Genomic DNA, 24,973 nt, shown 5'->3' with positions numbered 1-24,973 from the left:
AAACCTTAAAAAAAAAAAAAAAAAAAGAATCCAGAGGAGTCTAAGAGACAGAGGAATCTGCCCAATTTTAAAAGATTTTTTTTGGAGGGGGGGGAATACTTATCTGGGTTCTAAATTTCAAACACTAACCCTAGGAGGAAAACGTTGGAAAAATTATTCACTCTAATAACTTGTTTTATTTTCCACATTACTTTCCACCCTTGTCTCTCTGCATAGATAATTTAAAGAGAGGCATATTCTTAGCATAAAACTGTGTGTTCAGCTCTTTCTTCAGCAAGGTTTCACTGATAGAGGAGAAAATCATATCTGCCTTAAGTGGCAGGGAGTGACACAAGTGACAGTGTAATTCTGTACGCCTCTTTCTCTGGACACCCAGGGCTGGTGCTGTCTGTGGACTGACAGTCATTAGCAACACCCCTGATCTGAGGGATGCGAGAACAGATGCCAGAAAACTGCTCCTGGGCAGAGCTAAAGAAACTGGCTTTCCATCCAGCTACCTCCGTCTATGACCATGTCTGGTTACACATTTGCCTTGTCTTTGTATGCTCAGCAATGTCTAATAAAGCACCTTATATGTGCTGCAGGGTGATATAGACATTAATGTTTAGAGGAACTGTCTTTTTTTTTTTTTAATTTTTTTGGCTAACATATAGAAGGTCTCCAAACGAGGCTCAAGGCCTTCTCAACTGATTGTAAGCTCCTCTGGAGTAGGGCTGGTGGCTTTCTACCCTTATGCCTTAAGGCACAATGTATTCCTAGACGATGAATATGTTTTAAATCACTAAATTAAAAAATCTAAATCAGATGGCTTTTAATCTGTATAACTTCAAAGTATGAATCTGCTTTTTTCTTTGTAGTTTTTTTATCCCTTTGAGTTGGTACTTTAGAGACTGATAGGTGCAGCCTGGGAAAACTCACTGATCCATCTGGGGACCGAGCAGGTTCATCACAGGTGGTTCTATTTTCTCTGCTCCATGTCACGAGGAGCAGGACGTAAAAAGATGGTCTTATTAGGAAAGAATATAGGATTGCCTCGGAAAGGAGAGGTCAGATCAATGCCAGGTCTGCTGGGGAAGTTGAACGTGTTCAAAAAATAAAAGATTAAAAATTATATTTGCGAAGTGCTTAGATGGAGTTCAATGAGCTGTGTGGTAGCAACTCTTCCTTACTTCCCTGTTATAATAGAAGTGGCTTATATAACATAGTTTAGTCAACTGAGTTACTGCAGAATTTTTCCCAAATAATGTGCCATAAGAAGACATTCTGGATAGGATAGGTTATGCTAAAACTCAGGATCCAAGGGCCAAACTTTAGAAAGGGTTGGCTTACCCACTTACCCACTGTTATAAAATGGTGCAATTGTTGCTTATTGCTCCAAAATTCAGTAGCTTAAAATAGCAAAATATTCATCATGTTCTAGTTTCTCCGAGTCAGGAATCTGTGGGTGCCTCTGGCTCAAGGTCTTTCATGAGGTTGCAGTCAAGGTGCTGACTGTCCCACTACCTGTCTGTCTTTCCTTCTATCCATCCATCACCCCAGACGCTGACGTAGATGGTGAGAGATAGTAGTGAACGAAACGATAAACATCCCTGCCCTCGTGGAAGCTGACAACAAACAAGCTAGATAAAATGTGTCATTTGTTAGTGATAGGGAGAAAAATAGGGAAACACCGCTGTAATTTTAGAGAACAGGGCCAGTTAAAGACCGGAAGGAAGTGAGGGTGTGAGCTGATGCATACAGAGTGGGAAGAAAGGGAACAGCCCATGCCAAGGTCCTGGCGGGAACATCGTTGAGATGTTCAAGTTGGAGCAGGAACAGTGGCGCTAAGGCAGAGTGAACAAGAGAGACGACAGAAGATGAAGTTTTTAAGAAAAGCAGGAAACAGCAGGCATGGGAGAGGGCAGATATTTTAGGGCTTTATGGTCATTATAAAGCCTTGGGCTTCTATGTTGACCGGGGAAGCCATGAGAGGGCTAAGCAGAGGAGTGGCAGGGTCTGACTTACGTCTGGACAGCATCGCTCTGACTCTCTTCATCCTCACCATCATAGTTAGACAAGAATTTAGCTCTTACTTTGTGCAGTTTACACAAATTAACTCATTTAATTCTGTGGTAGTTTAGGAGGTAAGTGCCACTTATTATATATTCTTACAAATGTGAAAATAGTGAGCGCTTGAAATTTTATTTTATTTTTGGCTCTTCTGTCTCCCTCAGTAAGCTGTCAACTCTGAGTCTGTCCCAAGTGTCTGGCTCATAGAAGGTGCCAGCCCCTGTTAGAGGATACTGATGGAAATTTTCCTTTCTCTGCAGCCCAAGAGTCCAGATCCATGCATGTCGCAGACAGTAATGTGAAGGGGATGATGGGTCCTGGTAAGTAGCTCTGTGTTTAGTTCTTTTCTGGAAACTCTACCCTTTCCCAGCTTCCAACTTAACTTCCTCGCTTCTAGTCCCTCGGTCCCAAACCAGGCTTGAAAATAGTCAGGCAAGATAAAGCACTGTGGTTACTAAGGCTCCAAGATGTCTAGTGGAGTAAGTCAGTGATTCAGTTAAACCAAGGAGAGAGAGGGGGTGGAGAAGTTCAAGACAAAACCAGTATTCTTGCTTCTTCCCGGCTCATGTCAATTACCACTGAGATAATATTTGCTAAGAAACTCATAGGTATATGTAGCATAAAATAAATTTTATATGGACACATTTAATAGTTTACTTAATTTAAAAGTTATCCACCAGTATTTTATAAATTATTTCATCTTCCCTCCCTCCATTCCTCCTTCCTTTTTGCAACTTACCATTATCAGGGCCAAGGATGACATATTCCAAAAGAAAACATTGTCTTTGGCATCTTTCTTCCTCTGCATTTTTCCCCCTGATGTGCTTGCCTAAAAGGAAGGAGATACAGGGAGTCAATGGACACTTACTACAAATTAATTATACTATTTTATAAATTTATCGTTTAAAAAATGCCTTATTTATTAGAGACTACGTCGAGGATGCATAGGCTGGAGACAGATCCTTTGCCACTGTGGACACTTTTAAACCTTAGTTGATGTATTTAATCCTTGAGGGACAGTTTGTACCCATACAGGGGCATAATATTTCAGAGTTAATAAAAAATACAGTTGGTTTTTTTTTTTTTAAGTCAGATCTGGACAGCAGGTGTTATTTTTCAGGGATGAACCCAACAACTCCAGAAGCAGAAGAAAACCTGAAATCTTGCCTCTCGGCTGATATCCAGCCCAAGAGCCATCTCTCATCTGGTGTGTGGAGGCAGCCAAAGGATGTCAAAGAATGGGGCGAGGAATATGTCACGAAAGACCACCCAGATAAACTCAAGGATGCTGGCCAGGGCAGACACAGCTCCTTGGAAAATGTTTTATGTGAAACCTCTTTAGCTGGTAAGTCCCGAGAGGAAATAACAGGCTGAAATTGTGCAGAACAGGAAACCTATAGGCTAGAATCCTTGCAGTATAGGTTCAGGGGACATATGAGACCACTTAGTCTCCAGTTGCCTTTTCAGATGAACGCTAAAGACTATGGAGGTGGAGGGACCCACCTGAGGTCACATGGCCAGCTTGGGACCAGCACCTCTAATCTGAGTATCCATGACTTGGGGGGGACAAAAGCATAAAGTTGGTGATGAGGAGGGCAGCATTGTGTGAACTATGTAGTCAGTGATGCGAAATCTTCAATATGTGCATTTTGGATCAGTATTCTGCCACCGAAATACCAAACACAGCAACAGGGAATGTCCTCCTCTCTCCTTCTCCCTTCCTTCCTCTCCTTTGTATCACAGATTGTTACTCAACACTTATTAGAGGTCACATAATGGCACTTCCCCCCAAATATTTTGTGGAAGGCAATTTTTTTTAAAGATTTTATTTATTCATTTGACAGAGAGAGAGATCACAAGTAGGCAAGGAGGCAGGCAGAGAGAGAGGAGGAAGCAGGCCCTCCGCGGAGCAGAGAGCCTGATGCGGGGCTCGATCCCAGGACCCTGGGATCATGACCTGAACCGAAGGCAGAGGCTTTAACCCACTGAGCCACCCAGGTGCCCCAGTGGAAGGCAATTTTAAAATATTAATTTTTACTATCGAACATGTGCAAGATTAAATAGTACTAAAACATTTACTAGGAAGAAAACAGCAAGCACTTTAAATTGTTTTCACAGTTTCTTCTGGTACTTGCTTCCATGTTTTAAAGCAGGTTTATGTTGCCTTTTTTAAATCAGTATTTTACTGGGGGATAATTTATATACAGCAAAGTTCATAAAGGTTAAGTTTAAGCTCATTGACTTTTTCTATATGTATGTGTAGCCTCTTGTGATCACTGCTTGGATCAGATTACAACAGTTCTGTTACCCCAGAGAGTTCTCTCATGCATCTTACCACCTGAAGAACCACTATGGTAACTTCTGTCACTGTAGATTAGTTTCATCTGTTCTTGGACCTCATACAGAGGGAATAATACAATGTGTACTCTTTTGAGTCAGGCTTCTTTCTCTCAGTATAATGTGTAGTTCATTTCTTTTTTCGATCATTAAATAAATTTACCACAATTTGCTTACCTGTTCTCCTGTTGATGGATGTTTGGATTGTTACCAGTCCAGGGCTATTATGAGCAAAATGGATATGAATATTCTTGTACAAGTTTTTTTTGGATGTCAGCCCTCATTTCTCTTGGATTCATATGTAGGAGTGGAATCTCTGGATTAGGAGACAGGATTATACTAAACTTTGAAAGAAAACATCAAACAGTTTTCCAAAGTGGTTGGGGCATTTTATACTCCATCCAGTAATGTCCACGAGTTCTGGTTGCTTCACACGCTTCCCAATATTTTAAGTTTTAGCCATTCTCAGGGAGGTATACTGGTATTGTAGTTTAAATTTGCCCTTCCCTGATGACTAATGATGTTGAGCATCTGTTCATGTGGTTTTAGTTATTTGTACATCTTCTTTTATGAAGTGCCTGTGTAAGTCCTTTGTCCAACATTTAAAGTGCATTATCTTCTTATTATCAATTAGTAGAATTTCTTAATCTATTTTGGATATGATTTCTTTATTAGATGTATGTGTGGAGAATATTTTATTCTAGTATATGGCTTGCCTTGTCATATTCTTTTTTTTTTTTTTAAGATTTTATTTATTTATTTGACAGAGAGAGATCACAAGTAGGCAGAGAGGCAGGCAGAGAGTGAGAGAGGAGGAAGCAGACTCCCTGCTAAGCAGAGAGCCCGATGCGGGACTCGATCCCAGGACCCTGAGATCATGACCCCAGCCGAAGGCAGCGGCTCAACCCACTGAGCCACCCAAGCACCCGCCTTGTCATATTCTTAATAGTCTTTTGATGAATAGATGTTCTTAATTTTGGGGAAGTTAGTCAATTTTAACTTTTTTTTTTTTTTTTTTTTTTAAATATTTTATTTATTTATTTGACAGAGAGAGATCACAAGTAGGCAGAGAGGCAGGCAGAGAGAGAGAGAGGGGAGGAAGCAGGCTCCCTGCTGAGCAGAGAGCCCGACGCGGGACTCGATCCCAGGACCCTGAGATCATGACCTGAGCCGAAGGCAGCGGCTTAACCCACTGAGCCACCCAGGCGCCCCAATTTTAACTTTTTTATATAGATTGTGACTTATGTGTCCTTCCAAGAGATTTTTTGCCTATCCCAAAGTTGTAGAGATATTCTAGTATGTTTTCTTCTAAAATCTTTATAGTTTGAATTTTCACATATAGATCTATTACTTATCTTTTTTTTTAGATTTTTTTAGGTAAACTCTATGCCCAATGTGGGGCTCAGACTCATGACCCCAAGATCTAGAGTTGCATGCTCTACAGATTGAGTCTGCCAGGAGCTCCAATCTATTATTTATTTTGAATAGATTTTGATGTATGGTGTGAGGAAGGAATCCAGGTTCATTTTTTTCTCATATGGCTGTCCAACTGCTTCAGCACCTTTTATTAAAAATATCTTTGTTTCTTTCCATATTGAATTGTGTAAAGAACATCAAGTGATTCACATATAGGTGGGTCTAATTCTAGACTCTATATTCTTTTTTATTCCAATGAGTAGAGAATTTACAACTTGACAGTATTGAGTGTTCCAATCAAAGAACATGGTATATATCTCCCTTTATATAGGTCTTCTTTAATTTTTCTTAGCAGTGTAATGGAAAATCTATCATTTACATTCTTCTTCTTTCCTTCCCCACCAAAGTCTTTGCCCTAGAGTCCTCTGTCATCCTACCCCATTCAGGCCTGTTGTTACTGTTGCCATCCTGGGACTTTCCACTCTTCCGAGGAATTCCTTTCATAGTTTTCTTATGTTAGATTCCCTTTTGTTTGTTTTTGTCTTGTGTGTCCTTGTTGGTTTCTTGGTTTACTTCTTGTTTCATAGAACCCATCGTCCAGTAGCTTCCATATGCTTTGTTAATAATTTAGGTGAATACAAAATCATTTTCCCTCATCATTTTGAACCAATTGTTCCACTGTCCTCTAGTTTCCAATGTTACTCTTGGAATGTGCTATACCATTCTGATCCCCAGTCCTTTGTATTGTACCTGATTATTCTCTCTGGTAACTTTTAGGATCTTCACCTTTGGTATGCTAACGTGTCACAGCAGTGTGAGAATCTTCTTCATTAATTATGCTGTGCACAGTGGGCCCTTTCCTCCAGAAAGGTGTCTCCTGGTATTTTTTTTTCTATTATTAATTTGATAATATCCTTTCACCCATTTTCTTTCTTTTCTCTAAAATTTCTACTAATTTGACGTTGGGTTTCCTGGATTGATGTTCTCCACTACCATCTTTTTCTAGTCTCTTTTTCTTCATCATGTCTCTTTCTTGTTTTGGCGGGGAGTGGGGAAGAAGGCAGGATTTATCTGCCACCCTTTTATCTTTGAAAAAATGCCAAAATTTTCTCCTCTTCCTCCTTTTTTCTTTTTGGAATGTTCTCTTCTCTTAAGAAAAAAAAAAGTAGCATCCTGTAACTATTAAATAGGCAGAATGTTTTTCTCGTATCTCTTTGAGGACATTAATCATGGGATTTTTTAAAAAAGATTTATTTATTTATTATAGAGAGAGAATGTGTGAGTGGTGGGAGGGGCAGAGGGAGAGAGAAAGAATTTTTGAGCAAACTCCCTGCTGAGCAGGGTGCCCAATGCGGGGCTGGATCCTCAGACCCCAGACCAGGACCCCACCTGAAATCCAGAATCTGTGCTCCACTGGGGCACCTGGGTGGCTCAGTCCATTAACCATCTGCTTTCAGCTCAGGTCATGACCCCTAGGATGGAGTCCCACATTGGATTCCCTGCTGAGTAGGGAGCCTGTCTCTCCCTCTCCTTTTGCCTGGCATTCTCCCTGTTTGTGCTCTCTCTCTCTCTGTCAAATAAATACATAAAATTAAATAAAAAAAAAAAGTCAGTGCTTCACCAACTGAGTCATCCAGGTACCCCTTAATTATAGGATTTTTTAAAAAGTTTTGTTTCTGTGTTGTCTCTTTTTTTAAATTAATGTATAATTGACATACAACATTATATTAGTTCCAGATGTACAACATAATGATTTGATATTTGTATATATAGTGAAATGATCACCACAATAAGTCTAGTTAACATCATCACCATTCATAGCTACAAATTTTTTTTTCTTTGAGCAACTTTCAATTATGCAAAACAACACTATTAACCATGCCATATAATACATCCCCTGCATTGTCTATACTTATTAAAAATGTATATATACCTTTTTCTTCTCTTTCATTTATGGTGTAAGTTTAATTCAAATGTCTGAGGATACTTATCTGATTTTTTAAAAAATATATATATCCAAGAGAAAGGCCCTAAATAAAAAGAAATGACAATTCTATGTTGGACAAGCTTATCAGTAAATGGACTTCACTATAGGCTAATCCGGTGGCAAATTAACTTTTGGTGGCTGACCTCTTTATGTCAGTATCTGTTGGTCCTTTTCCCTTGGGTTGTTCATTTTCTTCAGTGAAAGATCCTCCAGTCTCCTGCCTGGAGAGTATAACTCTGGCTGCTGGCATTGTGGGAAGACCTGCAGGGAGAGGGGTTACTGGAGTCTCCCCATTCAGTATGCAAGCCTTCTCTGAGTCCCCTTGTTTTCATGTTGGCATCTCAACCCTTCCCTCTACAGTCTTGAGTCCAGACCCCAAAGATAAGGGCCCTTCTAGTTTAATTTTTCCCATCTTCTCATGGCAGGGGGTAGTGGCGGGGGCGGGGGTGTTGGTGGTGGTGAATGAGGAAGCCATCTGGCATGGGGAGAAGATCCTGGAAGTTCAATTGCCCTGTATGTAGACTAAGTCTCCTGTTTTCAGCATTGCTTCTTATTTGTACTTTCTGTGGTACCTGGTGTCTTCACTACTTGAGTCTTTCTGCTTCTCAGCAGATTTTCCATCTGCAGATGAGAACACCAAGATTCTGTGCCCTTACACTGCTAGATTAATTACCATGTTTCCATTCTGTTTTCCATCTTCTGAAAACTTGCTGATGTCTCTTTTTATTGCTTTCAATGTCTTTTTATTGCTTTCTATCATTTGATCGATTTTGGGAAGGAATGGTTGACAATTTCCTCTTTGATTTGTTTTTTAAAGCTAAAAGACAGACTGTGGCTCTAGAACTGCTTGAGTCAGAGAGAAAATATGTCATTAACATCTCTCTGATCCTGAAGATCAAGGCAACATTCCAAGGGTCAGATGGAAAGAGGAATTCCAAAGAGAGAAGGTATCCATGTGTTCATTGCCTTTGCTTTTCAGATTGATTAAAATTTAAGGTAAGTTGTTTATTGTTTCCACTTGGGGAATTCTGGGACCTGTGAAGAGTTCCAGAAATAGTCTTTGAAAAGAGCATAGGCAGTGACAGCAGGTAACACCTGGCAAGTCTCAAATTTAGACTTAGGGCAGATAAGAAAATGAATTATAGTCTCTGAGATTTTCAGTGTCCCTGGAGTGTCTGTAAAGAACCCAAAGGGGGGATAAATGCTATGGGTGAGGGAGACATTGCTCTCTGTTGCCATCTGCGTCTCCTCCTGGGATCTCAGGTCTCATGGAGGTAGGCGGGAATGGACGTGGTGGAGGTCTGAAATATTAAGCAGCCATTACGTAAATGGCACAGGGCTGATTAACTCTGGACTTGGACCTTTCTTATATGTATATCCTCGTGATCCCACAGTACTAGACGGTGCATAAGTGGTGTGTGTGTGTGTGTGTGTGTGTTTATGTGTGTGTGTGTGGTGGGGCGTGCTTCCACAGGGTCTATTCGAAAGGCATGCTAACTCCAAGATTACAATATCCCTCGGTCCTTCTGTTCATCATCTTTATATCTTCTCTGCTTCTCCTCCATTAAGAAAAGCAGGAAGGAGGAAACTCTGATTTGGTGGAAAGGACTAACATCGTGAAGATGTGATAATCCAGATTAGTTGAGGAAAAGGCCAAACCGAAAGAATGGAAAGTCTGGATTATGGACTATTACAGATAAACGTAGCATTAATAGTCTAAATAGTCAATTGGGTTATAGACACTGGTGGCTCATAAATCGTGAATCTATCTCGGGAAGCCTGTAATTGTATTTTCTCACTCTTTAACATCCCCCAATTTTACTTGGCTTTGCGGCTGCCAGCAATATACGTAGTCACCAGAACACGATGCTCCCCCCATCTAAATGTCCGAGGTGAGGGAATATTCCCCAACAGACTCGAAAGTGGCTTGACTCTTTTTAAGAATCATTTTACTGCAAAGCAAAGTACAGAAAACAAGGAACAGAAAGGGTAATGTGACAGGGCTAAAGCTCTGACCTCTGGAGGCCCTGGACAGAGCATCACCCTCTTTCAGTGGCCCCCTGGATTCTCGCTGGTTGTTCCTTCCCCGTCTGGAATCGGGCTCATGCTCCCCTCCCACACTGCCCCTTCGGCCCTCTGAGATGTCTGTCTGGACTCTAGCTATCTCGCTGTTGCTAGAGACCTGCTCCATTTACATTAATGAAATCAAAAGGCAAGTCTACCTTTTGGTGTAGTTTTGCTTCCACATCCGAGATTCTAAGCCAGCAGCATTTCCTCCTCATCTCTGAAAATTTGGGGATGGGGCAACGAGAGAGAAAGAGAGAATTGTTTACTCTGGAACACAGTAACCAGGTGCTTCGTTGATAACTTCATGAGATCTTCACAAGAACTCTGTGAAGACTAACTTGTAGATGAAGAAACTAAGGCCCAGAGGGCTTTAAAGCCAAATAGTCAGTTAGTGTGAGGATTCGAACCCAGGCTTGTCTCCCCCTGTCCTTGTGACCTTTCCACATCCAACCACTCCTCTGAGGACCATGTCGTTTCTAAGACATCACCTGACTATCAGCATGTCGGGTTTCTTAGCCAGATGACTCTTCCTATTTCAGTGTAAACTTCCCTTCAGATCTCAACTGATTTGTCAGGTAGGGATGCTAGAAATGTTCTTGGCTCACTGAAGCTCTCTCCTACTTGCCATCACTTCCTGCTTTTCTAGGATGTTCTTTCATGACTCATGACCTATCTCTTCCCCCCCACCCCCGCTCCGCAAAGCCTGAGATTAAAAAAAGTTTAAAACTACCATATAGTCATATAATATCATATAATCATATAATATAAAAGCAGTTATTTCTCACATCCACAATAATGCTATTGATGTTAGTTATTTACTAAGCTAACCTTCTTTTTTCTTTTCATAACCAAGACAAGTGAAGCTATAAGTCAATACTCTTAGGACTAATATAAAGACTCAAGTTCTGAGCTTAGCAGTGTTGCCATTTTTCCACCTTGGGCTTAGATTTCCAATATCCTCCTTCACTCACTACATTTCTTCTTTTTCCTAAGCTTTTCTGAAGCCTCCTTGGGTACTTTACATAGGCCGGCTGAACGAAATACACAACAGAATGAGATTATTCCTTTCTTCTTCTGGCATTTTCCCCATGCAAAGATGAAAATAAATTAGCAACATGCCCCACCTTTCCCATCAGACATTGCAAGCCACCAGCACTTTCCACCCCTGCTGTAAAGTAACCCAGGGGGTGAGAATAAAACCCAGTGTAACTACAACTGGACCCTCAAAACTGAGGTTGTCACATCTTCTCAAACCTACACGATAAAACTCTAGGTTTTTCCTGGAGAAAAGTAAAGCCCTCAACAGCCTTCTCAACGTATTTTAAGCCAGGCCTGCCCCTGGCTGAACGAAAGGGCTGGAAGCTGCAGGGAGCCCCAGCCACCAGCTGAGGTCTGAGTGGACCTTGTGGGAGGTTGTTCATTTGTTAGAGTATCACAGAAGTTGCAGTTCTTGGCTTTCCCTGGTCTGATACGCCTAGATAGAGTTACAAGCTCATGACCAAACAGTCCTATCTGTCAGAATCCTTGGTAGAAGGTCGTGGGCCGGGGGGGGGGGGGGGGGCAAGGTCAGCCTGAGGGGATTGCCCGTCAGGCTCCTGAGCTGAACATCTGCCCCAAGAAGGCCGTGTGCCACGGATCACCACCAGGTGGCACATGCTTCGTCATCAGCGCCCCTCAAATCTGGTCACGTCCTGAGACTGGAGCTCAGGAGTTATTCTGGCCTAAAATTAGATGGGCAAGAGCAAAGCTATTGATTTGAAACTCTAACTGGGTTTTCTTTGATGGCTTTTAATTTATTTCCCTTGTTTAAGTCCTGTATTGTGGGAGTTGAAATAACTTGGAAGGTTTTAAAAAGAATGAACTACTCAAATTACTCGCTATCATCTCAACCCTAGTAAGGAATAGATGAGAAGTTGAGTGCTTATACTTTTATCTTTGTGAAAAAGCTGCTTCTGGGAGTCAGGTGTGGCTCTAGGCCAAACAAGGAAGCAGGTTACGTGTGTGTCTGCATTGTTTGCTTCTTTCTCCTTCTGCTCTCCGTCTCCTGGCTCACCTCCTCCACACTCCTCTCTGATTTCAATAATATCCTTGTTAAATAAATTTTTTTTCCAATATTGGTACAGAACCCACTGTAGGCCATTGCTTTTCATAGAACTTTTGTGTTTCTGTGATACTTGATGGGAACATTACCCTTTTCTGACCCTCACCCTGAAATCTCAAACTATTACCCCAGTGGACATGTCGTCCAGGAGGCAGCTGGACCCCAGCCAAGTTACCAGCCCTCCAATTCTGCAAGGACACTGGTCACGGTATAGCAGAAGGCAGCTTTCCCAAAAGAAGAGAAAGAAGTGTAGGCCAGGTGAGGCCAGGCAAGGCCAAGAGAGGAGTAAAGAAAGAGAAAAAGACAAGACATCATCTAAGGAATATTACATAACCTATATGGACAACCCATCTCACAGGCAGATCTCACCATGGCATTAGACCCTAACATCGTTCAGTGTCACACTGAAAGTCATGGTAACCTTGGGTGGGGAGAAAGCTATCACATCGAGAACTTTCACAGGTACAGTATTTTACTCTTTCAGTCCAGTCAGTGGTGCTTTCCTCCATCAACTTAGTGTTCTCCTCCACAGACAGACTGTCTTCTAGCCGCCCCTCCAAATTCCCTCTGATCTTGTCAGGGATTACTTAGATCTTCTGAGCCCACTGTACCAGCCATAAGGGCTTAGATTGGGAAGCCCCTCCACTTGTGTTGATGGACCAGCTGGCTTCAATTATGTGGAGACTAGTGGCGTGGGACGGGGAGGGTCGGAAGACTGGAGTGAAGAAATCCTTGTATCTTTTCACAGGTGGCTGGACACCTTCTTTGGTATCTGTGTCTTCTTGGAGCTATAGACACAGGGGAGTCTTTGCTTGACTTGTAGATGGTTTGAAAAAGCTTTTTATTTTTTTTTTAATTTTTATTTTATTTCTTTTTTTGGAGGGGAGGATGAAAAAGCTTCTTATCAAACTGATGTTCTTTCTCCTGTTCTCGACAAAGGTCTGCTTGTTCAGGGTTGGCAAAGCACCCCAATTGTCCACTGGACACTTATTCTTGTGGAACCCGGGGGGAATATCCAAGTACGTTCAGCTCTCAGTGACAAGCAGACCTTCACTTTCATCTTCGTTTAACTTGCGGTCTTGCAAGCACAAGGGAACCTACTTTCAGTTCCCATAAGTCACCAAGTTGGAGCTCGAATTCTTGTAGTAGCCCAGCAAAACTCCATTTCCCTGTGGCATCCCTCCTCATTCCTACAGGCCCCTGACTGCCCCCACCCCCCTTCCCCACGCACCCCCTTCCTCCTCCGTGATTCTCTCTCTCTCCACCACATCCTTCTCTGACATCTCTCTTCCTCTCTTCATTTCCTCTGGAAAAACAACCAAACCAACAAAACACAGCTAGGATGGAGCTCTGTGAAGCTCCAGGGAGTAGCAGGCCAGGCCTCCCCAGGAAAGACTGTGTCCTTGCCCAGAAGAGAAGGGAAAAGAGCACTTTCACATGCCCGTCCTCTGAGCATTTAGGGGCCGGCTTTAACCAAGTTTTGCTTTTTACCTAAATCGGAGTCTCTTACTCAGTAGCTAAGAATGAGCAAATGCCACCGAGGTGCTGACTTTACCACACTAATGAGAGTAGACTCATTTGCACATAAAGTGGGAATAACTTTAAAATCTTGGAAAAGAGTTCCCCTAGAATTTCTACTGTCTCGTAAGTGAAACAGTAACAGTCTGGCCTTTCAAGGGGCACCTGGCTGGCTCAGCTGGAAGAGTGTGATCTCAGGTTTGTGAGTTGGAATTTTTAGATTACTAAAATAAATAAACTTTTTTTAAAAAGCCACTTAAGTGATGTGTTCTTTATTAGTGCAATATACATTTGTGTAGGAGCTATTAATAAAGGGGCCTTTTATTTTATTTTTTAAAAAGACTTCTTGAAAAGAATAAAATAACAGATTTACTTATTTATTTTAGAGAAAGAGAGTGAGCGAGTGCATGAGTTGGGGCAGAGGCAGAGGGAGAGAATCCTCAAGCAGACTCCCCTGCTGAGCACGGAGCCCTACATGGACCCTGAGATTATGACCTGAGCCAAAATTAAGAGTCGGACATTTAACCAACTGAGCCAACAGGCAGCCCTAAAGGGGTCTTTTTCTTTCTTCTTCTTCTTCTTCTTCTTTTTTTTTTTTTTTACAAATAGCAAATAGCAATAGCAAATAGATATTTGCTATTAGGCCTATAATGTCAAATTTTTAAAAAAAAATCCTGAATGCAGAGCAGTGACTCAGAATATTTCAAATGACTGGGAAAATGGAACCTGCTGCATATGTTCTTATAGGGTCTTTTCTTCTGTACACCTGGTTTGTGTGATCCTATCTCTATTCTGTTTCAAGCCTCTTCCCTGGCTCTTTACGGTACCTTGTCCAGCAGCACCTTGATTTGCTTCATGCTCTGCAGGAAAGGGTCCTGAAGTGGCCACGCCAAGGAGTTCTTGGAGATTTATTCCTTAAGTTGACAAATGATGAGGTAAGTGTTTTAAAAAAATCCTTCGTAAACTTGGAATTACATGCATCTGTGTCTCCCTTGTCTGCTTCTAAATGCAGGACCTCAAATCAGTGATTTTCAGAGTTAGAAAAACTGCTGAGATCTAGTCTAACCTCCTCACTCTACAGATAATGAAATAAAGTTCAGAGACATTAAAAGACTTTGTTGAAATCACTTGGCTAGCTAGGTAGTTGGGGGATCTGTGACCTAAGCCTCCTAACTTCCTACTCATCACATCTCACTGTACTATATCCAACCACCCCACTGAAGATGCACATAAATGTGTGTGTACACTAGTGTAAAAATATATACATGAGCCTGTACATGTCCATCCATATATACAAAATACATATAGGAGGGCTTGTGTATGTGTGTGTATTTCACACCTAATTTCATTCCTTAGAGAGATTTAAAACTGTGATGCACAGTTATCTGTCTTGAATGTTTTTTGTTTTTTGTTTTTATTTTCACTTCCTTGGAGAAAAGGGTGGTAAGTTTCAAAATCTCTATAATGTTCTGCAAAGAAAATATGACCCGGGCCAGAGGATGTGAACTCAAATGCCTACAGGGCCAGACAGTGATGTAAATGAGTGGAAGTAAGCAGAATGTAGTACAATATGGACTGTTGGGAGGTGAGCTTCAGCACATATGCTTTTCTATAGGAAGTAGTATCCAATTATTATTCAGGAAGAAAGGACTAGAGTTGCCAGATCTTCTGATATTTTAAGAGACACTGGCAATCCTGAATTTTGTGTGAACATTTCTTATTTAAAAAATATTGTGTAGGCTAATTAAAGTTGGTCTGCAAGCCAGAGTTAGCCTGCAATCAAACTCTGTATATCTATGATGTAGGTGAAATACAGAGTTTGTAAATTATTTACTTATATGGATATAATGCAATCTCTCTAATATCACTTTTACTTATTTGCATTCAGTATGCTTTCTTGAGCTGCGAATTGTTTTATCTGTGGGAATATAACTTTAGAAACTGAGAACTGTTTTCCTGAAAGCAAATAGCATAGGTGAATAAGCAATTGGTAGAAATACACAATTAATAGAAGAAGTTGAGGATCACTGGTTTAGACACCAAGAGGAGGGTTGGACAAAGTTCCTTATTGGATGTAGATGACTGAAATTAAAAGTAACTTAAAAACAAAATGGGCATTTTAATCATTTAACAATTTTAAAAAAATACTTTTTCAACATACGTGGCCCCTCTCTGTTGCGTTGGTTTTTCACTCTCTCTCATTGAAACAGGAATATTGAGTTTTGGTTCCCAAGTCCATAGTGATATTTACCTTAAAACCAAAGATTTAAGAAATGAATTAAAAAACAACCCCCCCATATTAATGAACACATTATATAAATGATTAAGATAATCTCTGCAAAGTACTCCTTTTTTATATACATGACTCTAGGAAAAATATTAGCTGTTATTCCTGCTCCCAGGTTCTTACCATGCATTTTTGTGTTTGTTTTCAAGAACAATTTCTTGGATTATTACGTTGCCTACCTAAGGGACCTGCCTGAATGCATCTCTTTGGTTCATGTTGTTGTTCTGAAGGAGGTAATGGTGACTCTGTGTGTGCACTGCCCTTTAGTTACCTGTGTATCTATAGGTATTTGCTCATCCACCTTGGGGAATGCAAAGTGCTCAGCTTGTCTTCCAGGCTGGGGAATGGCTCGAAGACAGTCATGGACACTCCTACCTGGGGTTAAAGGAGCCCATTCAAGGATGAGTGCCAGTGCTTTGGTCCTTGCCCTACTTTACTGACTTTCTTTTCTATTTCACTGGAAGTTTGCACAAAGTAAGCAGGAGTTCTTAGCAGAGATCTTCAGGCTACAGCTTGTATGCTGAATGAGGGTTCCCCCTGGCCCCAGGATCAGACAACTTGAATCTGAATATTAAACTCAAATCATCCTGTATTTGTCAGTTTATAAGATCATAAAGTGGTTCTGACCGTGTAGCTTTAAGTATTGCTACTGCAGTGCTTTATTAAGTGCTCCATAAGCCCAGATAAATATCTAACAATTCTAGTTATTTTAGGCCAGTAGGAAGAAACTCTATCAGAAGCCTAAAGTTAAGAGTTAATCAAGTTTCACAAGAATTGAGGGTCTCTTTCTTATTAATGTTGTACTTCAGCCCCTCTACTACTCCCAACCCTCTAAGTATGATGCCTACCATATATTAGCACACAGCAAATATTTGAGAAAGGGAAAAGAAGGAAAGAGAAGCATAGGGGAGGGGAAGAAAGGAGTGGGAGTGGAGGGGATGGAGTAGAAAGGAAGGGAAAGAAAGGGACATGGAGAAAATCCAACGGGTTTCCTCTGCCAGCCCAGCTGACCAGTTACTGGTTATATTCTTTATCTACCCTCATGAGGCTCCAATCCACCCTTGGTGCCTACTAAGAAGCCAATGTAATGAGTAATTCCAAGAGAATCTTAATGAATTCATTCAACTCAAATATAATTTATTGAGTGCCCACTTCTGCCCAGCACTGTGCTAAAAAAAAGTGAGGGGGGAAGGAGGAGTTGTTTGGGAGAGTTGAGTGGATTCAAAAGAATTATATGATATGCTTCCTGCTACATAAGAGTTGTCTCCTTGAGCACGTCACTCCAGTGAAGGATCCAGTGAAGGATCATAACACTTTAGAGAAAGAACATGCCTTAGGAATAAAAAAACCTCCCTCCTCTGGTAGGACTGACCTTGGGCTTCTGCAGCCAGAATTGGAGGGACACTGGAGAGTGACTCTGCCTTTCTTTCATTCAGGGTGACGAAGAGATTAAATCTGACATCTACACACTGTTTTTTCACATAGTTCAGCGCATCCCTGAGTATCTGATACATCTGCAGGTAGGCATGGCTGGGAAGCCACCAAACTGATTTTCAAGATGAGCTACTATTCGTGGCTTGCAACTGAGAAACATGGTAAAGGGTCAAGGCGGAATCAGTGGTATTTCTAAGGAGTAATGAAATGATTTATATTGCTGATTACCCCATTCCTACTTTGTGGTATGAACTGAAATCTCAATCTCTAAAATTTTTGGCTCATGACTTTTGCCTTTGAAGTTCTATCTTCATTTTCAAGCAATCACCACTTCTGCTGATCCAGGGTCTTTCTCTAGCAGCTTCTGGTGGATTCTGAGTACTTATTCAGTCCCTTCCACCTTGTTCTACAGCCATCTAAATGTACCCTCAAACCCTTACCTCACCCAAAGGCATTTAAGAGGTTTCTATGTGACCTGTCCACTTAACTGCTATCCTGACTACTTTCTTTTGGCTTGAGTCCAAGGGCCTACCATATATTGCTTATGTGGTATGTCACAGAGAAAGCATGAAGAAGATGAGCCGACTTCTGCATACCACTTTTCCCACAGCGCCCAACATGGGGCTCGATCCCATGACCCTGAGATCATGACCTGATCCAAAATCAAGAGTCAGATGCTTAACTGACTGAGCCACCCAGAGGCCCCAGTAATTATCTTATTTAATGCTTTTAATAATCCCATGAAATAGGTATCATTATGGTTGCTTAGATAAGGAAGTGGAGAGCCAAATAAATTAGGTAACTTGACCAAGTTAACACGCCTCATTGGTGAAAAAAATCTAGGACTGAAACCTAGGTTTTGCGAGCAGTCTGTTAAGTAAGAGCCCTTATCCTACCGTCTGACTTGAGTTCAAATTCTGACTCTGCTACTCATTAGATGTGTTACCTAATGAAGATTACATTAACTTCTCTGTGCCTTGGTTTCCTCATTTGTTAAATGGAAGTAATAACTGCAGTTACCTAACCTAGTTGTTGTGGTAAACACTAAATGAGAAAACAAATCTGTAAAGGCATTAGTACTCGGCGATAGGAAGACTCAATAAATGTTGCTTTCTCAGATCCAACTAATGAGCATGTTCCTCTACAGTACAGTAGGCAGTGTAATAGGAGGGACCACCAGGCCAGGCTTGATTATAACCATTATCCCCTTCCAGCCTGCCTTGATGCTTGACATTCTCACCATTGGTCTGACTTGGTTAGGTCATAAGGCATTGCTTATAGATAGTAATTGCTAGAATGGTTCTATTACCTCAGAGATCGAATGAGTAGATCCTTCGAATTTTCAGAGGGAATTATCCAACATTCACATCCAACTCAAGCAGGAACAATAGTGACTGTTATTCTCCCTTGGTGTGAAGGACAAACAGCGGGTTTAACCATTCAGCTTATAATTAGATTGGCCACGTGTACTGTTGTTCTGATTAAATGGCTACTAAACTCTCACAACGATGTAGGCAAGGTGCAGAAGAGACTAAAGTTTCGTTCTAATTATGCAATGCTGCCTCCTTTTTATCTCCATCCAGAATGTCCTGAAGTTCACAGAACAGGAACACCCTGACTATTATCTACTTCTGGTGTGTGTTCAGCGCCTCCGAGTATTTATCTCGCATTACACCTTGCTGTTTCAATGCAATGAGGATTTGCTTATTCAGAAACGGAAAAAGCTCAAGAAGTAAGCTTCTAATGCTGCCATCTAGAGGGTTGATCAAGGTTTCCCGAGAACAGGGATACAGACAATGTGGATACCTGTCACAGGTGACCTCAGTGTATGTTAGGTGGCTGAAATACAGTGACGGGGGTAGAAGAGAATAGAAAAGAGGAGGGAAATGAGGTGGTCAGGCTGGCTATAGGTGGGAGGTGGTAAAATTTCCATCAGGTAATACGTACAATTATTTTGGAAAAATAAAAACAGTTTTACTCTAATCCCTATGCAGGCCCCCTCTTATGTTATTAACCATCTGGAAAATAGTTACTGTTTCCCTAAGCTTGCCAGGTTAAAAAAAATGCAGCTTAAAGGCCAGAATGTGGTTTCTTTCATGAACTCAACAAGTATTTATTGAGCACTTACTGCCTATCAGTCACTGCTCTGTTACTGAGTATATTACAATCAACAAAACAGACAAAAATCTTTGCCACATGGAGCTTACTTTCTAGAGCTGGACAGCCAGTTAATAAATAGACAGTGTAAGTGCTATGGAAAAAAACACAACAAATAAGGGTGGCGGTTGAACAAATTTCATGCCAAAAAGAAAGAAAAAGAGCTGACTAGAGAGATCTGGGCTTCAGAAGGAACAGAAACAATTCACAGCAGAATTTCCTAATGACCTAAAAGTTCCTTTAACCTCATCCCAACCCAATGAGGAAAACAATCATTTCTGTGGATGTTTGAGAGCAGAAAAAGATGCCATCTCCCAATCTGGGGCTCCTCTAATGACAGATATCTTTCTATACCACCCCTTTCCCTCAAACTTAACTCAGGTTATTAATCAGCATCCCTCTTCTTGCCCACATCTAGCTTGCACTGTTATGGAAATAACCTGGTTTGTAGAGGGCCATGGAGAGAGAGAGAGAGGGAGAGAGGAGGGAGAGAACTTTGCAGTCTAGCTTCATTTCTGAAATATTGTCTCCTTGTCTCTCTTGGCATAATCTGTGTGTTCAGAGCCAATTTCCCACTGTACACTCCGAAAATCATTACTTCCGTTCTCATAGGTCATCCATGGCGAAGCTGTACAAAGGGCTGGCTTCCCAGTGTGCAAATACTGGACAAGATGCTTCCCCTACTACTGGCCCTGAGGCTGTCCGTGACAGTGGGATCCACTCAGAAGAGATACTGCAACCCTACCCTTCTGCTCCCAGTTCTGGCCCTGCTGTCACGTAAGCACTTGTTGCATGAAAAGGTTACATGGCAATGCCCTTGGGTGCCAAGTCATCTGTATGCAGTAGCAGAAGGAGAACGACCTACAGGACTCTTCCCTCCCTCTTGCTTCATCAGGCCTATATAAGGCAGGCAAGCTGCTGATCCTATGACTGGATCCCAGAGGAAGGCTAATGTTAAGGGGTAGGCCTGGAGGCTGATGCTACTACTAACAATTTCATCACACATATCCACGCTCTACCTACAGTTTGTTTGGGTTGAGACAATGATTGGTTGGAAGAACACAGGAAGGCATCTTACAACTCCTCAGAAGGGGGGAGGAATATACTTAAGTTCTCCAAAAGGTGTAGTAGAGGGAAAGAGAATCTCAGTCAGGGGTGAGTGGAAGTTAAGACTGAGAATAAAAATAGGCCTAAGGTGATGCAGAAAGCATGCTATTTAGCCCTTCCTAATTCCCCCTGAAGCTTCCTCAGAAAGGTATTTCATAAGTTCTTTTCTTCACTTATGACAGCTCTTTTTTTTTTCTATAAATTTTTTTTAATTTTTATTTTTTATAAACATATATTTTTATCCCCAGGGGTACAGGTCTGTGAATTGCCAGGTTTATGCACTTCACAGCACTCACCCCAGGACATACCCTCCCCAATGTTCATAGCCCCACCCCCCACTCTCAACCCCCCTCCCAGTTTGTTTTGTGAGACTACGAGTCACTTATGGTTTGTCTCCCTCCCAATCCCATCTTGTTTCATTTATTCTTCTCCTACCCCCTTAACCCCCATGTTGCATCTCCATTCCCTCATATCAGGGAGATCATATGATAGTTGTCTTTCTCCGATTGACTTACTTCGCTAAGCATGATACCCTCTAGTTCCATCCACGTCATCGCAAACGGCAAGATTTCATTTCTTTTGATGGTTGCATAGTATTCCATTGTGTATATATGCCACATCTTCTTGATCCATTCATCTGTTGTTGGACATCTAGGCTCTTTCCATAGTTTGGCTATTGTGGACATTGCTGCTATAAACATTTGGATGCACATGTCCCTTCGGAGCACCACATTTGTATCTTTAGGATATATACACAGTAGTGCAATCGCTGAGTCATAGGGTAGCTCTATTTTCAATTTTTTGAGGAACCTCCACACTGTTTTCCAGGATGGTTGCACAAGCTTGCATTCCCACCAATAGTGCAAGAGGGTTCCCCTCTCTCCACATTCTCGCCAGTATCTGTCATTTCTTGACTTGTTAATTTTAGCCATTCTGACTGGTGTGAGGTGGTATCTCATTGCAGTTTTGATTTGTATTTCCCTGATGGCATATGATGTGGAGCATTTTTTCATGTGTCTGTTGGCCATCTGGATGTCTTCTTTGCAGAAATGTCTGTTCATGTCCTCTACCCATTTCTTGATAGGATTATTTGTTCTTTGGGTGTTGAGTTTGATAAGTTCTTTATAGATTTTGGACACTAGCCCTTTATCTGATATGTCGTTTGCAAATATCTTCTCCCATTCTGTCAGTTGTCTTTTGGTTTTGTTAACTGTTTCCTTTGCTGTGCAAAAGCTTTTGATCTTGATGAAATTCCAATAGTTCATTTTTGCCCTTGCGTCCCCTGCCTTTGGTGATGTTCCTACGAAGATGTTGCTGCAGCTGAGGTCAAAGAGGTTGCTGCCTGTGTTCTCCTCAAGCATTTTGATGGATTCCTTTCTCACATTGAGGTCCTTCATCCATTTTAAGTCTATTTTCGTGTGTAGTGTAAGGAAATGGTCCAATTTCATTTTTCTGCATGTGGCTGTCCAATTTTCCCAACACCATTTATTGAAGAGGCTTTTTTCCATTGGACATTCTTCCCTGCTTTGTCAAAAATTAGTTGACCATAGAGTTGAGGGTCTATTTCTGGGCTCTCTATTCTGTTCCATTGATCTATGTGTCTGTTTTTGTGCCAGTACCATGCTGTCTTGATGATGACAGCGTTGTAATAGAGTTTGAAGTCCAGAATTGTGATGCCACCAACTTTGGCTTTCTTTTTCAATATTCCTTTGGCTATTTGAGGTCTTTTCTGGTTCCATATAAGTTTTAGAATTATTTGTTCCATTTCTTTGAAAAAAATGGATGGTATTTTGATAGGAATTGCATTAAATGTGTAGATTGCTTTAGGTAGCATAGACATTTTCACAATATTTATTCTTCCAATCCAGGAGCATGGAACATTTTTCCATTTCTTTGTGTCTTCCTCAATTTCTTTCATGAGTACTTTATAGTTTTCTGAGTATAGATTCTTAGCCTCTTTGGTTAGGTTTATTCCTAGGTATCTTATAGTTTTGGGTACAATTGTAAATGGGATTGACTCCTTAATATCTCTTTCTTCTTTCTTGTTGGTGTAGAGAAATGCAACTGGTTTCTGTGCATTGATTTTATATCCTGACACGACTGAATTCCTGTACAAGTTCTAGCTGTTTTGGAGTGGAGTCTTTTGGGTTTTCCACATATAGTATCATATCATCTGCAAAGAGTGATAGTTTGACTTCTTCTTTGCCAATTTTGATGCCTTTAATTTCCTTTTGTTGTCTGATTGCTGAGGCTAGGACCTCTAGTACTATGTTGAATAGCAGTGGTGATAATAGACATCCCTGCCGTGTTCCTGACCTTAACAGAAAAGCTTTCAGTTTTTCTCCATTGAGAATGATATTTGTGGTGGGTTTTTCATAGATGGTTTTGATAATATTGAGGTATGTGCCCTCTATCCCTACACTTTGAAGAGTTTTGATCAGGAAGGATGCTGTACTTTGTCAAATGCTCTTTTAGCATCTATTGAAAGTATCATATGGTTCTTGTTCTTTCTTTTATTAATGTGTTCTATCACATTGATTGATTTGCAGATGTTGAACCAACCTTGCAGCCCTGGAATAAATCCCACTTGGTCGTGGTGAATAATCCTTTTAATGTACTGTTGAATTCTATTGGCTAGTATTTTGGTGAGAATTTCTGCATCTGTGTTCATCAAGGATATTGGTCTGTAGTTCTTTTTGATGGGGTCCTTGTCTGGTTTTGGGATCAAGGTGATGCTGGCCTCATAAAATGAGTTTGGAAGTTTTCCTTCCCTTTCTGTTTTTTGGAACAGTTTCAGGAGAATAGGAATTAGTTCTTCTTTAAATGTTTGGTAGAATTCCCCCAGGGAAGCCATCTGGCCCTGGGCTTTTGTTTGTTTGGAGATTTTTGATGACTGTTTCAATCTCCTTACTGGTTATAGGTCTGTTCAGGTTTTCTATTTCTTCCTGGCTCGGCTGTGGTAGTTTATATGTCTCTAGAAATGCATCCATTTCTTCCAGATATGACAGTTTCTCTTAAAGCTGTTTTGTGCTGTGGATGTATTTGATAGCTTTTTAAAGTCTCTGCACACAACCCTTTAGCACACTAACTGGATTCTTATTCATGAAACTTCTTGATGATGTTTACATTAAGAATTAGGCCATTTATATATATTTGGAATTCTTTACCTCTGAAGGATAAAGTCAAATTAGCTACTTTTGAAACCAGGATTTCTGGAAAGATAATGGAAACTAAAACTCAAAATTCCAAATCTAGCACTCTGTCAAATAGAAAATTCTCATAAAAGTAATTCCTTAGACCATAATTTCTGCTTTGGGTTTTATTATCCTAAGGAAAAAATTAGAATTTTTAGCTACTTTTCTTTCCTAAAATTACAATGAAGTGAGGGGTAGGCAACTGAGATTATTTCAATTCTTAGTCACTACAATTTTTGAAATGCCAATTTTAATCATTGGAAGGAATATATGACCAGTAATGCAAAATAAACTGTTTTCTTTTTCTGCCCTCATCACTTAAAATTGAGAGCATATATCATGGAAAGGTAGAGGCACAAAAAGAGAGAGATATTCTATAATTATTCTGAAACCTATGAGACATTAACCTTTCTTTTTTTTTTTTAATATTTTATTTATTTATTTGAGAGAGAGAGAGTATGAGCAAGGAGAAGGTCAGAGAGAGAAGCAGACTCCCCATGGATCTGGGAGCCCGATGCGGGACTCGATCCCGGGACTCTAGGATCATGACCTGAGCTGAAAGCAGTCGCTTAACCAACTGAGCCACCCAGGTGCCCAAGACATTAACCTTTCTATAAATAGAGCCCAGGAAGATTTTCTTCATATAGAAAAAACCCTACAAATCCTATAGGGAACTCCATTCAGGAAACAAAACAAAACTTTTCCTGGGTGGAGAGTGGGAGACAGGTAGGCAGGAAGTGGGGGTTTACTTTGTGGGTCACTTCAGCTTTTACCACAACAATAAAGCTTTCTTCTTTGAAGTGCAACAAATAGAGCCAAAAAAAAAAAAAAAAAAATAATCCCTAGAGAGTATACCCAGACCAAAAAGATGGCTGCCATCGTACTCTGTTGGAAAATGGCCAGTAAAAATTTAACAATTTTCCAAGTGAAAAGACGATTCAAGTCAGGTCAATATTTCATTTTACCTTTGAGTGTGAGATCTTATTTTCATCTTAAGATCACCAAAAAAGATACTCAGTATTTGCATGTTTTCTTTCTTTTTAATACATCTGCATTTTTGTGGTAGAATGAATAAACTATAAATAAATAAAAGGTTGGGTCAGTGGGTAGTCATGCACTCACATCTGCTTGGCAATTATCATCCATCATAGCTGGCAAATCCCATCCAATCTGATGTTTTTGCTACGCTCATATCCTATTCATTACTCATGATTAAACATGAAATTGGGCAGATTTAGAGTGAGAGCCTTTTCATTTGGGTGGTTGTTTTTGTGGGTGAAAGTTTGAGATGACTTTAATACAGCATGCTCTATAGCCAC

At 40.7% G+C, this 24,973-nt stretch overlaps 1 protein-coding gene across 12 annotated transcripts in view; it reads left to right on the top strand.

Moving 5' to 3' along the window:
* The window catches only part of ARHGEF33 (Rho guanine nucleotide exchange factor 33), a 128,644-nt gene that overhangs the window by 39,938 nt on the left and 63,733 nt on the right, over positions 1-24,973 (top strand). For all 12 annotated transcript variants that reach the window (XR_006606484.1, XM_045079204.1, XM_045079211.1 and 9 more), the window contains 8 exons: positions 2,310-2,369; positions 3,170-3,394; positions 8,607-8,736; positions 14,278-14,410; positions 15,912-15,995; positions 17,199-17,282; positions 18,780-18,928; positions 19,966-20,130. Coding sequence is in view for 11 of the 12 variants with exons in the window: in XM_045079204.1 (XP_044935139.1) it covers positions 2,310-2,369; positions 3,170-3,394; positions 8,607-8,736; positions 14,278-14,410; positions 15,912-15,995; positions 17,199-17,282; positions 18,780-18,928; positions 19,966-20,130 (1,030 nt within the window). In the remaining variant the exon portion in view is untranslated. The remainder of the gene's footprint in view (positions 1-2,309; positions 2,370-3,169; positions 3,395-8,606; positions 8,737-14,277; positions 14,411-15,911; positions 15,996-17,198; positions 17,283-18,779; positions 18,929-19,965; positions 20,131-24,973) is intronic.

The sequence above is a fragment of the Mustela putorius genome, unplaced genomic scaffold (assembly GCF_011764305.1).
Source record: "Mustela putorius furo isolate JIRA1106 unplaced genomic scaffold, ASM1176430v1.1 tig00000281_pilon_pilon_pilon, whole genome shotgun sequence".
NCBI lineage: Eukaryota > Metazoa > Chordata > Mammalia > Carnivora > Mustelidae > Mustela > Mustela putorius.
The sequence above is the reverse complement of the archived record's forward strand: the minus strand, read 5'-3'. Positions and strand labels throughout refer to the sequence as shown.